Here is a 12,675-nt window from a genome sequence, read left to right on the forward strand (position 1 = left end):
ATGAACCTGTTCTTTATTCTTGACTGGTACTGCCCCCCAACGTTTCTGAGGAGTCTTTCTTTGGTCACAAGGGCAAGGCAGGGCAAGACATACTTCCTACTTGCCACGCTAGCAATTTAAAACCACGAGTCATTGCGTGCCTTTATCTCTCTTCTATATTAAGCATGTGGAACAGCTTCAAGGACTACAACAGATGTGTCATGCATGAGGGTGTCCACTTTGATCGATGTGAAGCAGGCTTGGAAATTAACTTGTATGAATGAGCCTCTGGCTCAAATCACAATAGCTCTTGGTTCTTGGGCTATATGACCATTTTTTCTTAAAGAGTTGAAGAAAAGTCAAAAAGAGCAATTTATCAAAACAAAACAAGAAGACTGAATTGTGCTGCCACAGAATAATGACAGATGAACTGGGTTTGCAAAAAGCCCCCCAAAAGAAAGGATCCTTTTTATGCATGCAGAAGCTATTTCAAAATGCAAAGATGCCCTTTGAATGTGTATGGATTATGAATGCTCTCCAGCTCCTTCAAACATCTCTGTAAGCATAGAGAGAAAAAAATTTCTCATTCTGTAATTTAGAGATTGAAATACTAGCTTTTGTGGAGGGCACAAATATGAACATACTTAATACTTTCAAGAGCCAGAAGAGTGATATTCAGTGACATTTGACAATGGTATTAAAATATCAGAGCAGGGATTCCTGGAGGGTCCTGTGAAATCTTTTCCATCACTGCAGTTCAACTGTGAATTTAGCCTTTTGTTTCCCTTTTTCTCATTGGCTAATATGGTCAAACAAACAAAAAAAAGCTACTTTATATAAATATGGGCCATTTTTTTTGGACTTTTTTGTTTGTTTGTTTTTTGTTTGTTTTTTAGGGCCGCACCCACAGCATATGGAATTCCCAGACTAGGTGTTCAATCGGAGCTACAGCTGCCAGCCTGCGTCACAGCCACTGAAATGCAGGATCCAAGCCTCGTCTGCAACCTACACCACAGCTCACGGCAATGCTGGATCCTTAACCCAATGAAGGAGGCCAGGGATCCTCATGGATACCCGCATCCTCATGGATACTAGTCAAGTTCCTTATCGCTGAGGCAAGACGGGGACTCCAATATGGGTCACGTTTATAAATGTTTCTTTTAAGATAGAATTTCCCAGCAAAGGTGAAACTGGAATAAGATGGTCTTTTGGCGTACCAAAAGTGTTCTTTCTTTGGCTCTTACTTTCCCCCTTGACCTGTTTTAAAAGATCAGGATAGAAATTAAAGACTCACCAAGTGAACAGTGATTTTATCTATACGCCAGCACTGTGCTAAGTGTTTGAAATAAATTGTGGATAACAACTTAACAAATAAATAACCAATGTCTATGAGCATTTACTCTATGTCGGGCCCTTTGCCAAGCACTTTATTTAGAATATCTTATGTGGTCTTTGTAGCCAACCGTGGCAGAAGGGTTCCCAGATTTTTCCAAGATGCCCAGGGTCTGGTATACACATACCTTCTCACAGTTATTCAACCAGTAATCTAGGTTTGAAAATGCTGTGAAGAGATTTTGCAGATGTAATAAAGGTCCCAAATCAGTTGACCTTAATGCAGGGAGACCATCCAGGTGGGCCTGACCTAATCACAGGAGTCCTTTGAGTCAGATATGGATAAATTAAGATTCAAAAATCAAGAAGGACTTACCATGCCTTGGCTGCCTTGAAGATGGAGGATGGAAGTGGACATCTGGCAAGTAATGCATGTGGACTCCAGGAGCTGAGAGAGACCCCAGACAATAGCCAGCAAGGAAGCGGGGACCTCAGTGCTGCAATTGCAGGGAACTGAATTCTGCCAACAACAAGAAGGAGTTAGCAGTGGATTTCCCTTCACAGCCTCCAGACAAGAAGGCAGCCCAGCCTACAGCTTGTCACTCTCAGGGTATGCTGACCAGAGAACCCAGTCACACCAGGTTGACTTTGACCTACAGAACCATAAGCCAATGGTCAGGGGTTGTTCTGAGCCATGAAGCTTGGGGTAGATTGTTACAGACAGGAAACCAATGTATCACTCTCCACAATGTCAGTGTCTCCAATTTAGAGATGAGGAGACTGAGGCTTAGAAAGTTTATGTGACCTGCTCAAGGACACAGAGCTGGTAAGGGGTCAAGTCCATGTTGGAACACAGGTAGATGATCATATGGAGGAGACTGGTTGAGGGAGACAGTGTCTGAGATGCCTCCAAGTCCCCCAACCCCCTGGTGAGCACCCTTGTCCAGTCTTCTCCTGTCAGTGTGAATATGATAGAGTGGTCACTCCCTGGATTAGGCAAAAGAGATTTTTTTTCTTTTTATGACCACACCTGAAGATATAGAAGTTCCCAGGCTAGGGGTCAAATCAGAGCCACAGCTGCAGGCCTACACCAAAGTCACAGCAACACTGGATCCAGGACACATCTGTGACCTACACTGCAGTTTGCTGCAATGCTGGATCCTTAACTCATTGAGCAAGGCCAGGGATCAAACCTGCATCCTCTCAGACACTATGTTGAGCTCTTGACAACTGAGCCACAATGGGAACTCCAGAAGAGATTTTTTTTTTTGTAGATGTAATTAAGGTATTTAATCACTTGAGCTCATTAAAAAGAAGAGTGTCCTGCTAGGGCCCCTTAAAAGGAGTCTACTGATTGGAGATGGAGGGAGTCATGGAGACATATTTTGCTGGCTTGGAAGAAGGAAATGATCTATGTCCTGAACTTCCTTTTGGGACCACATGACAAGGAACTGCAGGTGGCCTCTAGGAGCTGAAACTGCCCCTAGTCAACAGCTAGTAAGAAAGTAGGGATGGACCTCAGTCCTAGAACTGTGGGGAAGTAAGCTCTGCCAACAATCTGAATGAGGCTGTAAGAGGTCCACAAGCTCAGGGGAGGACCTCAGCACAGCTGCTGCCTGATTGCAAGGGTCTTCCGAGACCCTGAACAGAGGATTCAACTCTATGGGGCCTGGACTTCTGACCTACAGAAACTATGAGATGATAAAACTTTGTTGTATAAGATGCTAAGTCTGTAGTAATATTTTATGCACCCCTAATACATGGGCGGGGAACTCAGATTGCTGTTTTTTATTCCACTGAATAGAAGATGAGGGACTAGGACCCAGGCATCCCATCTCTTGGTTTTGTCCTTTGATTAATCAGTAGTGACCATATCCTTTTGTAACTTTATTTAAGCTTGGTTTACCCCTAGCACCAAGGACACTCCAGTTGCTCTGGTCTTCCACCCTTCTCAAAGCCTGCCTTTACACCATTTTATACTTTAAGACCTAGAGATTAATTCAGTTGTTAGTAGCAACTGCTGATTTATGAAAATACCCAGTATCCAAGCCTGCACTGGTGAGGCCGTAGGTTTATCTTTCAAGAAGGCTGAGACCTCACCCCCATTACCCATCAGGCTGCATTGACAGAGGATATCCCCCCATCCTTTAAAGCAGCATTTGTGTGCACATCAGATCCTTGAAAGTTTGTCATTTGTCACTGGGGAAGCAAGTTGCATTCATCAGAATCCATTCCTTCTTCCAGGATCGCTGAACACAGGATAATCTTGACTGTGTCAGCTGCCTTAGGACTGGTAGCCGTGAAAAGTGGAGGTCGGCTGCAGATATTCCAAACTTGCTTAGCTGTGTAACCCTCTTCAGGGGCAGTGGCTATGATGCTGAAAAAGATTAATAGAACTTATGTCATCATGTTTATGGGGCATAAAACCCCCAACTGTGGATTAATGGATATCTGGGTGAAAAAATTGCATCTTTACTCCTTTATGCCTTGATGGGTGAGCTATAGTTGGCATCACTGGAAATGTATGGAGAGATTTCCTTTAGAAGTTGAGCTCTTAAAAGACTTTTTTTGACCTCCAAGTCAATGAAAATAGATTTTCAAGTTGTTGACCAAAACAACTGTAACATAAGATTTTCAACCTTTAAAAAAATTCTTATCGAATTATAACATTCATTCTGAACACAGATCCTAAGTGGACTTCATGGTTTTTCACAAATTGAACACATACATGGAACCAGGACCCAGATTAAAAAACCAAGATCCCAGGCATTCCCCTCAGTACCTTTTCACCAACCCTCACCCCAGAGTCATGTGCTGTATTAACTTCTAACACCATAAGTGATTGTTTTCCTATTTCCCTAACATTTTTGAACTTTATAGAAATAGAAGCATCCATTTGTGCTTTTTTTCTCTGGATTATTTTACTCAGTACTTTTGGCTTATATTGTTGTGTGTAGTTGTAAACTTTGCAGTTTCATTGGTTTGTAATTATATAATGGAATGAATAGATCCTGGTTTATTCATTCTATCATTTGTGAGCTTCCAATTTGGAGATATGACAAATCGTGCTACTATGAACATTACAGTCCGTGTCCCTTTGTGAACATATGTGTACATTTTAATGGGTTTCTACTAGGGGTGAAATTGCTGGGCCATAGGGTATGTGCTTATTCCGCTAATTTAGTAGCGACTGCTAAGTAATTTCCTGGAGTGGCTGTACCAATTTTCAATCCCAAAAGCAGTATATGAAAGTTCTTGTTAATCCACATCCTTAATAATATTTTGTCTTGTCTTTTCACTTAAAAAGAAAGCTTTTAAAACTTTTAAGACATGATAGTTTACAACAACCATCATTATTTCTAATAAGTACCCTATATGAAAACATCAGTAATGGGCTCAGGGGCCATTGGCTGGTCCAGTGTCACAGAGCTAGTGACAAGCCTAGAAACTCAGCCCCCCTGTGTCTTTGTCGGCTGATATAACAGAAGGAATGCTGTCTGTGAAGTTACGATGCCTGAGATTTTGCCACTAATTGTTTGGCCATGGGGGAAAATAATCACTCAACTCTAGATTCAAGTTTTATTGTGAGAGAATAGCATGTGGCCTAAGCCCCACAAACTGAAGGTGCTTGGTCAATATCTGATGAGTAAATGAATAAATGCAGTCTCTCAAGAACAACCACTTTACATGCCTAACATCAGAGAGAATGGAAACCATGCTCCCAAGCCTCAACAATGAGTCATTCTTCTATATGTGCATGGAATTTATCTGAGGCTAGAATGAATGACCTGGGTCATTCCTCCTTTGCACAAGTCACAGTTCTGGTCTCTCAGCTATGTAGCAATAAGACTTCTTCTTGTCAACCGACTGTGACGTCTCCTTGATACATTCAGTCTGAGCTTTTCAATAACAGTTGCCACTACAAAGCTGGAGAAGCAGGAATTTTTTTTAAAATGGCACTAGGAAGAAGATAGAAGAATATCAGATTTCTAACTACGTGTTTTTATGTTTTGCTCACAAATCTGCAGTTTGGGCAGAGTTCAGCAGGATCAACTCCGCTGCATCCCATGTGGTATTGTCTAGAGGAGCTCAAAAGCCAGGAGCTGAAATCATTTAGGGGCTACTCACTTTCAGCTAGGGCTATTGGCTAGAACTTCTACACAGGAATTCTCTAGGAGTCTCTTTTTCCTCGTGGCATGATGATTTGGTGCAAGAGCGAGCATCCCAAGAGGACCAGACAGAAACTGTATCACCTTCCATGACATAGACTCAGAACTCACATGTCATTTCTGCCAGAGTTCCAAGCACTCTCAGATAAAAGAGGAAGACATATAGATTCCACTTCTCAATGAGATGACTATTGGGCTTTATATTTTCAGAGGAACCTGAAGGATGGGGTATCTTCTTGCATGCCATCTTGGAAAATATAGTCCACTGCAATAGTGAGCAATATCCACAAGGACTTTATAAATACAGAACTTTCAACTAAATGAGCCCTTATCCAGCGATAACCCCAGAGGATATGTTTATGCATATGTGTGTGTGTGGTGTGTGTGTGTGTAACACACACACACACACCACACACACACACGTGTATATATGTGTTTTTGTGTATATTCATGCACATATGCCTGTATAAAAAGTACTTGGAAAATGAGTTTAATTCTTGGCTTCAACTTGCTTTTACGATATTTTCAGTGTTATGCCCAAGGGTAAGGGCAGGGAACTGGGCCATTCACTTAGTTTCACATAAAAGTAGTTTTCCCTTATCATCCATCTTCTGCTTGGGAAAATAAATCAAATCAGGCTGCTGAATTTGGGACCCATAACATTTACATGGTAATAAACCTTAACATGCCAAAAAGTGGATTGTAATTCTTTGTGATATTGAAGAAATCTGTGTTTAGTCTGTGCTACTTAAAAGTGCACTTAATAGAAGAGTTCTCTTCATGGCTCAGTGGTTAAGGAACCCGACTAGGAACCATGAGGATGCAGGTTCGATCCATGGCCTCGCTCAGTAGGTTAAGGATCCGGCTTTGCTGTGAGCCATGGTATAATCCATGGTATAGGTCACAGATGTAGCTTGGATCTGGTGTTGCTGTGGCTGTGGCGTAGGCTGGCAGATGTAGTTCTGATTCTGATTCAGCCCCTAGCCTGGAACTTCCATATGCCATGGGTGCAGCCCTAAAAAAGCAAAAAAAAAAAAAAGTACACTTAATAGCAGTGTATGGAATTAGCACTAACCCTCCTCCCACAAACATACTCACACACAAACATGCAACATAAGTGTTTTTAAAAACACCATAAATTTTATTAAAGTGACCATAAAAATAGGGGAAAATGCATACAAATGAGACTGTCCAGCTTGTTCTTAGATCTTCTTTGAACCAAATTGTCTTGTTTTGATTTTGATCTCAATTAGGGGGCTATAGAAATAGTCTGAACATTTGAGGCCTGAAGGAAAAAATCCACCTTCGAAGGCACAGAAGTGAAAATAATTATGGTGCTTGGAAATTATAAGTAGTTCAAGTCACCTGGAGAGTAAAGTATGTCTAGCATAGAATCTTATTTTTTATATTAGGACTTTTAATTATGAAATATTTCATATATATGGAAAAGTAGAGAACCTAATATGACATCCATGTACCTACCTCCATAGTTAATAGCTGTTACCCATTTGCCATATTTTTTCTTAAATCTCTTTTCTTTCTAAATGATAAAATATCAACTATTCAGTTACCTGTCCATCATTTTACCTTCCCTCCCTTTTCAGAAATCATCATCATCCTGAAGTTCACGGGTGACATTCCTATGTATGTTTCTGTGTATTAGTGGACACAAGTGAATCCCTACACTCTTGTAAACTTTCCGTTTTAAAATTTCCTATAATAGTATCATAGAGTATATGTCCTCTTATAACTTGTTTCTATTGCTTGATGTTATGGTTTTTATCTTTAGCCACAGGGCATAAATAACACCATAAGGAGAGTGGAGACCAGCATTCAGTATTGCACAGATAGTTAATCATGTATTTACCTAAATTTATAGCTCACCTGGAGGGCGATTTGGTGGTGACAGTTTTTGCATTTGGAGAAAATGTTAATGCCATGCAGACAGGACTGGACACCAGAAACCCTGGGGAATACAGGAAAAGGAAAAGAGGGTTATTTGTATCCCAGTCCTTCCATTTCTGAAGACCATGTGCACTCTACTATAGTCTACCCTACGGGGCAGTGACTGGGGCTGCATGGTCTTAGTGATCCTATTTCGGAAGTGCACTGATTTCCCAGGAGGTGCTCTTCCTGGATGGGTGTCTAGACTTGCACAGGAATCAGGTAACCACATCTCTGAACTTCCATCAGGGAATCCTTGTATCCTGATTCTCTCCCTCTATCCTCATTCCCTATCAGGGAATCCTCCTATCCTGATTCTCTCCCTCTTCACTCCTATAGATCTTCTCTCCTACTAAGAACTTTGCTCACATGACTCTGTCCCCTGTAGGCTGCCAGAGCCGAAAGGTTGGGTGGATGATATCCCTTTGGTTTTTTTTCCTGTCCTGACCCACAACACCCCACTTTCATTCTCTGAAGATGTTCTGCTCATTGCTGGTTGCAGTTTGATGGATGGAGTAATCTTTAACTTTCTGTACATCGTTAAAATAAAGGAACTAAAGGGTTGTTTGCTTTTGAGACACAAAATTGAGTTACTGATTTAATATCAGATATCTGTGAGCTGTTATATGCACTCCATCTTTCCTCTTGTTTGCCATGTTGCTCCCAGAACATCTTAAAGAGGCTCCTGACATGCAGAAGCTCTCAAAACAGAGAAAAGAGACTCTGCATACATTTTCCTTTTGAAGCAGCATTTACTTATTCAGTAATAACCTGCCAGATTAAAGTTATCTTGACCTCATGTACTGTCAACTAATTATATTTTATTCCTGTTGCATTTCCAAGTGTACAAAACTAAAAACAAGTGACTGCATACAAATCACGCTGTGTGAAGATTTTTAGGCCATGTTCAAATACTACAGATTTGATAAATATATTTGTCTAACAAGGGTAGGACAACGAGCTCTTTGTTTGCGGACATACTTTATTGTCATTCCGCGATACTCCTCCCGTGTGGCTGTTTTATAGAACATAAAGTCTAGGTATCCTGTCGGAATCTCAGATCTTATTTATAGCTTGCTTCAAAGTGACTTATTGTCATTTGTTATGTCTTATTTGATTTATATAACATCTTTCCACCAAATTGCTCATGGGTATATTTACATAAAGTGTGTACACACACACACTCCAACTTCATTAAGTGCTATCATGTAGTTAACATCATAGCATCAAGAATCTATGGGAGGAGGTCTCCTGAGACATAGCAGATTAAGGATTTTGCGTTATCACTGCAGCAGCTCAGGTTGCTGCTGCTGAGGGATTATCCCCTGGTGTGGGAACCTCCACACACTGCAAGAGATGTCAAAATTAAAAAAAAAACAAAAAACAAAAACTATGAGAGGATTTTCTATTTGTTTTTTTTTTGCTCCAATACCATATTCTGGAAATGCAATGGCCATATTTCATCTCACTTGAGTGTCTCTTGTTTTCTCTTAGGTGGATCGGATCATCTTCTGTGTCTTCCTAGAAGTCGACTTCAAAATCTACAAAAAGAAAATGAGCGAGTTTTTCCCTGCTGGTGAGTAAAGCCATTTGTTTCCCTTGAAATGGGAGGTTGAAGAAGTGAGAGCATCACTTACAGTTCTACTACTTTATTTTGGCTTGTCAAGACTCTTGCAACTGTGATTTCCATACACTGGTCATACATGCCACCTTCTTAGTTTTTAAGATCTAAAGGAAGTGATGGGAAATCTAGGCTCTCGACCTCTTCCTCCTACTTGTCTTGGAGGAGTCAATTCATCTCTTGAGTCTAAGTTCCTCACATCAAGAGTGAAGAGCTGAACCAAATGACATTGCCTCTCACCCTAAACTGCACAATTGATCTGTAATTTCTTTTCCCCACACTTGTAAGTGTCCCTGGCCTGTGCCCAACACCCACTGTGTTAAACAGATTAGAAATTGTAAGGAGCCAATGTATATTTATATCCACATTTCCAGCTATTCATGCATTTCATCCCTCTTCTCCCCCATTTTCTTGGACCAAATTGAATTGAAGATGGCGGTTCTTTCTAGGGTAATCTGAGAAAGGTAGTTATCCATCTTACTTCATATTTCTTTTGAGAAAGTAGGAGAAACCTCAGGGTTACTAAAGATACTTGAGTGATAGATTAACATTGACTGTGCCATCAGCTGGAATTTGTTCATCTGAATATTGCTCCCCCCACCACTGTCACTCTTCCAGCGTCCAAAGGCTGAGGCTCTATTATTTATTTTATTTTTATTACTCAATGAATTTTATTACATTTATAGTTGTACAACGATCATCACAACCAAATTTTATAGCATTTCTATCCCAAACCCTCACTGAATCCCCACCCCCCAACCTGCCTCATTTGGAAACCATAGGTTTTTCAAATTCTGTGAGTCACTATCTGTTCTGCAAAGAAATTCATTGTGTCCTTTTTTTAGACTCCACATGTAAGTGATAGCATATGATGTTGTTGTCTCATTGTCTGACTGACTTCATTTAGCATGATAACTTCTGTGTTCATCCATGTTGTTAAAAATGCTGTTATTTTCTTTCCTTTTGAGGGCTGAGTAATATTCCATTGTGTGTATGTACTGCATCTTCTTGATCCACTCCTCTGTCGATGGACATTTAGGTTGTTTCCCTGTCTTGGCTACTGAATAGAGTGCTACAGTGAACATTGGAGTACATGAATCTTTTTAAGTCATGGTTTTCTCTGGATAGATGCCAAGGGGTGGGATTGCTGTATCAAATGGTAATTCTGTTTTTAGTTTTCTGAGGAATCTCCATACTGTTTTCCACAGTGTTTTCCCCAGTTTACACTCCCACCAACAATGTAATAGGGTTCCCTTTTCTCCACACCCTCTCCAGTACTTATTGTTTGTAGACTTTGATGAAGGCCATTCCGGCTGGTGTAAGGTGGTACCTCATCATGGTTTCGATTTGCATTTCTCTAATAATGAGAGATGTTGAACATTTTTTCATGTGTTTTCTGGACATCTGTTATGTCTTCTTTGGAGAATTGTCTATTTAAATCTTCTGCCCATTTTTTGATGGGCTTGTTTGTTTTTTTGGTATTGAGCTGCAGATGGTGTTTATAATATGAATATTTGGAGATTAATCCCTTGCCAGTTGCTTCACTTGCAAATATTTTCTCCCATTCTGTGGGTTGTCGTTCTGTTTTGTTGAGGGTTTCCTTTGCTGTGCAGAAACTTTTAAGTTTAGTTAAGTCCCATTTGTTTATTTTTGTTTTTATTTTCATTACTGTAGAAGGCAGATCTGAGATGTTGCTGGGGTTTATGTCAGTTTTTGGCCTAAGAGTTTTCCTTGAAAATTTTATAGTATCTGGTCTTATATTTAGTCTTTAATCCATTTTCAGTTTATATTCGTGTATGGTGTTAGGAAGTGTTCTAATTTCATTCTTTTATATGTGGCTGTCCATTTTTCCCAGCACAACTTATTGAAGGGGCTGCCTTCTTTGTCATAGATTAGTTGACTGTAGATGCATGGGTTTAATTCTGGTTTTTCTATCCTGTTCCACTGATCTTTACTTCTATCTTTGTTCCAGTACCATATGGTTTTGATGACTGTAGCTTTGTAGTACAGTCTGAGGTCAGGGAACCTGATTCCTCCAGCTCCATTTTTCTTTCTCAGGATGGCTTTGGTTATTCTGGGTCTTTTGTGCTTCCAAATGAACTTTAAAATATTTTGTTCTAGTTCTGTGAAAAACGTCTTTGGTAATTTGATAGGGATTGCATTGAATCCATAGATTGCCTTGGGTAGTATTATCATTTTGATATTGACTCTTCCAATCCAAGAGCATAGTATGTCTTTCCATCTGTTTGTGTTGTCTTTGATTTCTTTCGTCAACATCTTATAGTTTTCAGAGTATAGGCCTTTTGTCTCTTTAGGTAGGTTTTATTCTTTTTGATGTCATGGTAAATGGGATCATTTACCTAATTTCTCTTTCTGATCTGTTGTTAGTATATAGAAATGCAGTCAATTTCTGTGTATTAATTCTGTATTCAGTGACCTCGCCAAATTCATTCATGACCTCAAATTGTTTTCTGGTAGCATCTGTAGGATTCTCTAGGTATAGTATCAAATCATCTGTGAATAGTGAGAGTTTTACTTCTTCCTTTCCAATTTTGATTCCTTTTATTTCTTTTACTTCTTTGATTGCCATGGCTAGGATTTCCTAAACTATGTTGAATAGTAGTGGTGAGAGCGGACATCCCTATCTTGTTCCTGATCTCAGCGGAAATTCTTTCAGCTTTTCACCATTGAGAATGATGTTAGCTCTGGGTTTGTTGTATATGGGCTTTATTATGTTGAGGTAGGTTCCTTCTATGCCCACTTTCTGAAGGGCTTTTATCAGAAATGGGTGTTGGATTTTGTCAAAGACTTTTTCCGCATCTATTGAGAGGATCATATGGTTTTTATTTTTCAGTTTGTTAATGTGGTGTATCACACTGATGGATTTGCGGATATTGAAGAATCCTTGCATCCCTGGGATAAATCCCACTTGATCATGATGTACAATCCTTTTAATGGATTGTTGGATTTGGCTTGCTAGTATTTTGTTGAGGATTGTTGCATCTATATTCATCAGTGAAACTGGCATGTAATTTTCTTTTTTGGTAATATCTTTGTCTGGTTTTGGTATCAGGTTGATGGTGGCCTCATAAAATGAGTTTGGGAGTATTCCTTCCTTTGCAATTTATTGGAATAGTTTCAGAAGGATTGGTTGTTAGGTCTTCTCTAAATGGTTGATAGAATTCTCCTGTGAAGCCATCTGGTCCTGGACTTCTGTTTGTTGGAAATTTTTTAATCACAGTTTCAATTTCAGTTCTTGTGATTGGTCCATTCATCTTTTCTAGTTCATCTTGGTTTTGTCTTACAAGATTGTACTTTTCTAAGAATTTGTCCATTTCTACTAGGTTTTCCATTTTATTGCCATATAATTGCATGTGGTAGACTATTATGATCCTTTGTATTTCTCTGATGTTCATTGGAACTTCTCCTTTTTCATTTCTAATTTTATTGATTTGAGTCCTCTCTCTTTTTTGTTTGATAAGTCTGGCTAGGGGTTTATCAATTTTGTTGATCTTTTCAAAGAACCAGCTTTTCTTTTCATTGATCTTTTCTATGATTTTCTTCATTTCTATTTCATTGATTTCTGCTCTGATCTTTATGATTTCTTTCTTTCTGCTAACTTTAGGTCTT

The 12,675-nt window shown here is 39.6% G+C and overlaps 1 protein-coding gene across 9 annotated transcripts in view; it reads left to right on the forward strand.

Moving 5' to 3' along the window:
* Positions 1–12,675, forward strand: part of MACROD2 (mono-ADP ribosylhydrolase 2) — a 2,051,375-nt gene that overhangs the window by 1,831,895 nt on the left and 206,805 nt on the right. For all 9 annotated transcript variants that reach the window (XM_085004514.1, XM_021077531.2, XM_021077533.2 and 6 more), the window contains one exon: positions 8,919–9,000. In XM_085004514.1, coding sequence (XP_084860640.1) covers positions 8,919–9,000 — 82 coding nt within the window. The remainder of the gene's footprint in view (positions 1–8,918; positions 9,001–12,675) is intronic.

Source organism: Sus scrofa, chromosome 17 (assembly GCF_054392235.1).
Source record: "Sus scrofa isolate SSC_HxYL_T2T_F1_AM1 chromosome 17, Sscrofa_HxYL_maternal_Yorkshire_Landrace_v2.0, whole genome shotgun sequence".
NCBI classification, from domain to species: Eukaryota; Metazoa; Chordata; class Mammalia; order Artiodactyla; family Suidae; genus Sus; species Sus scrofa.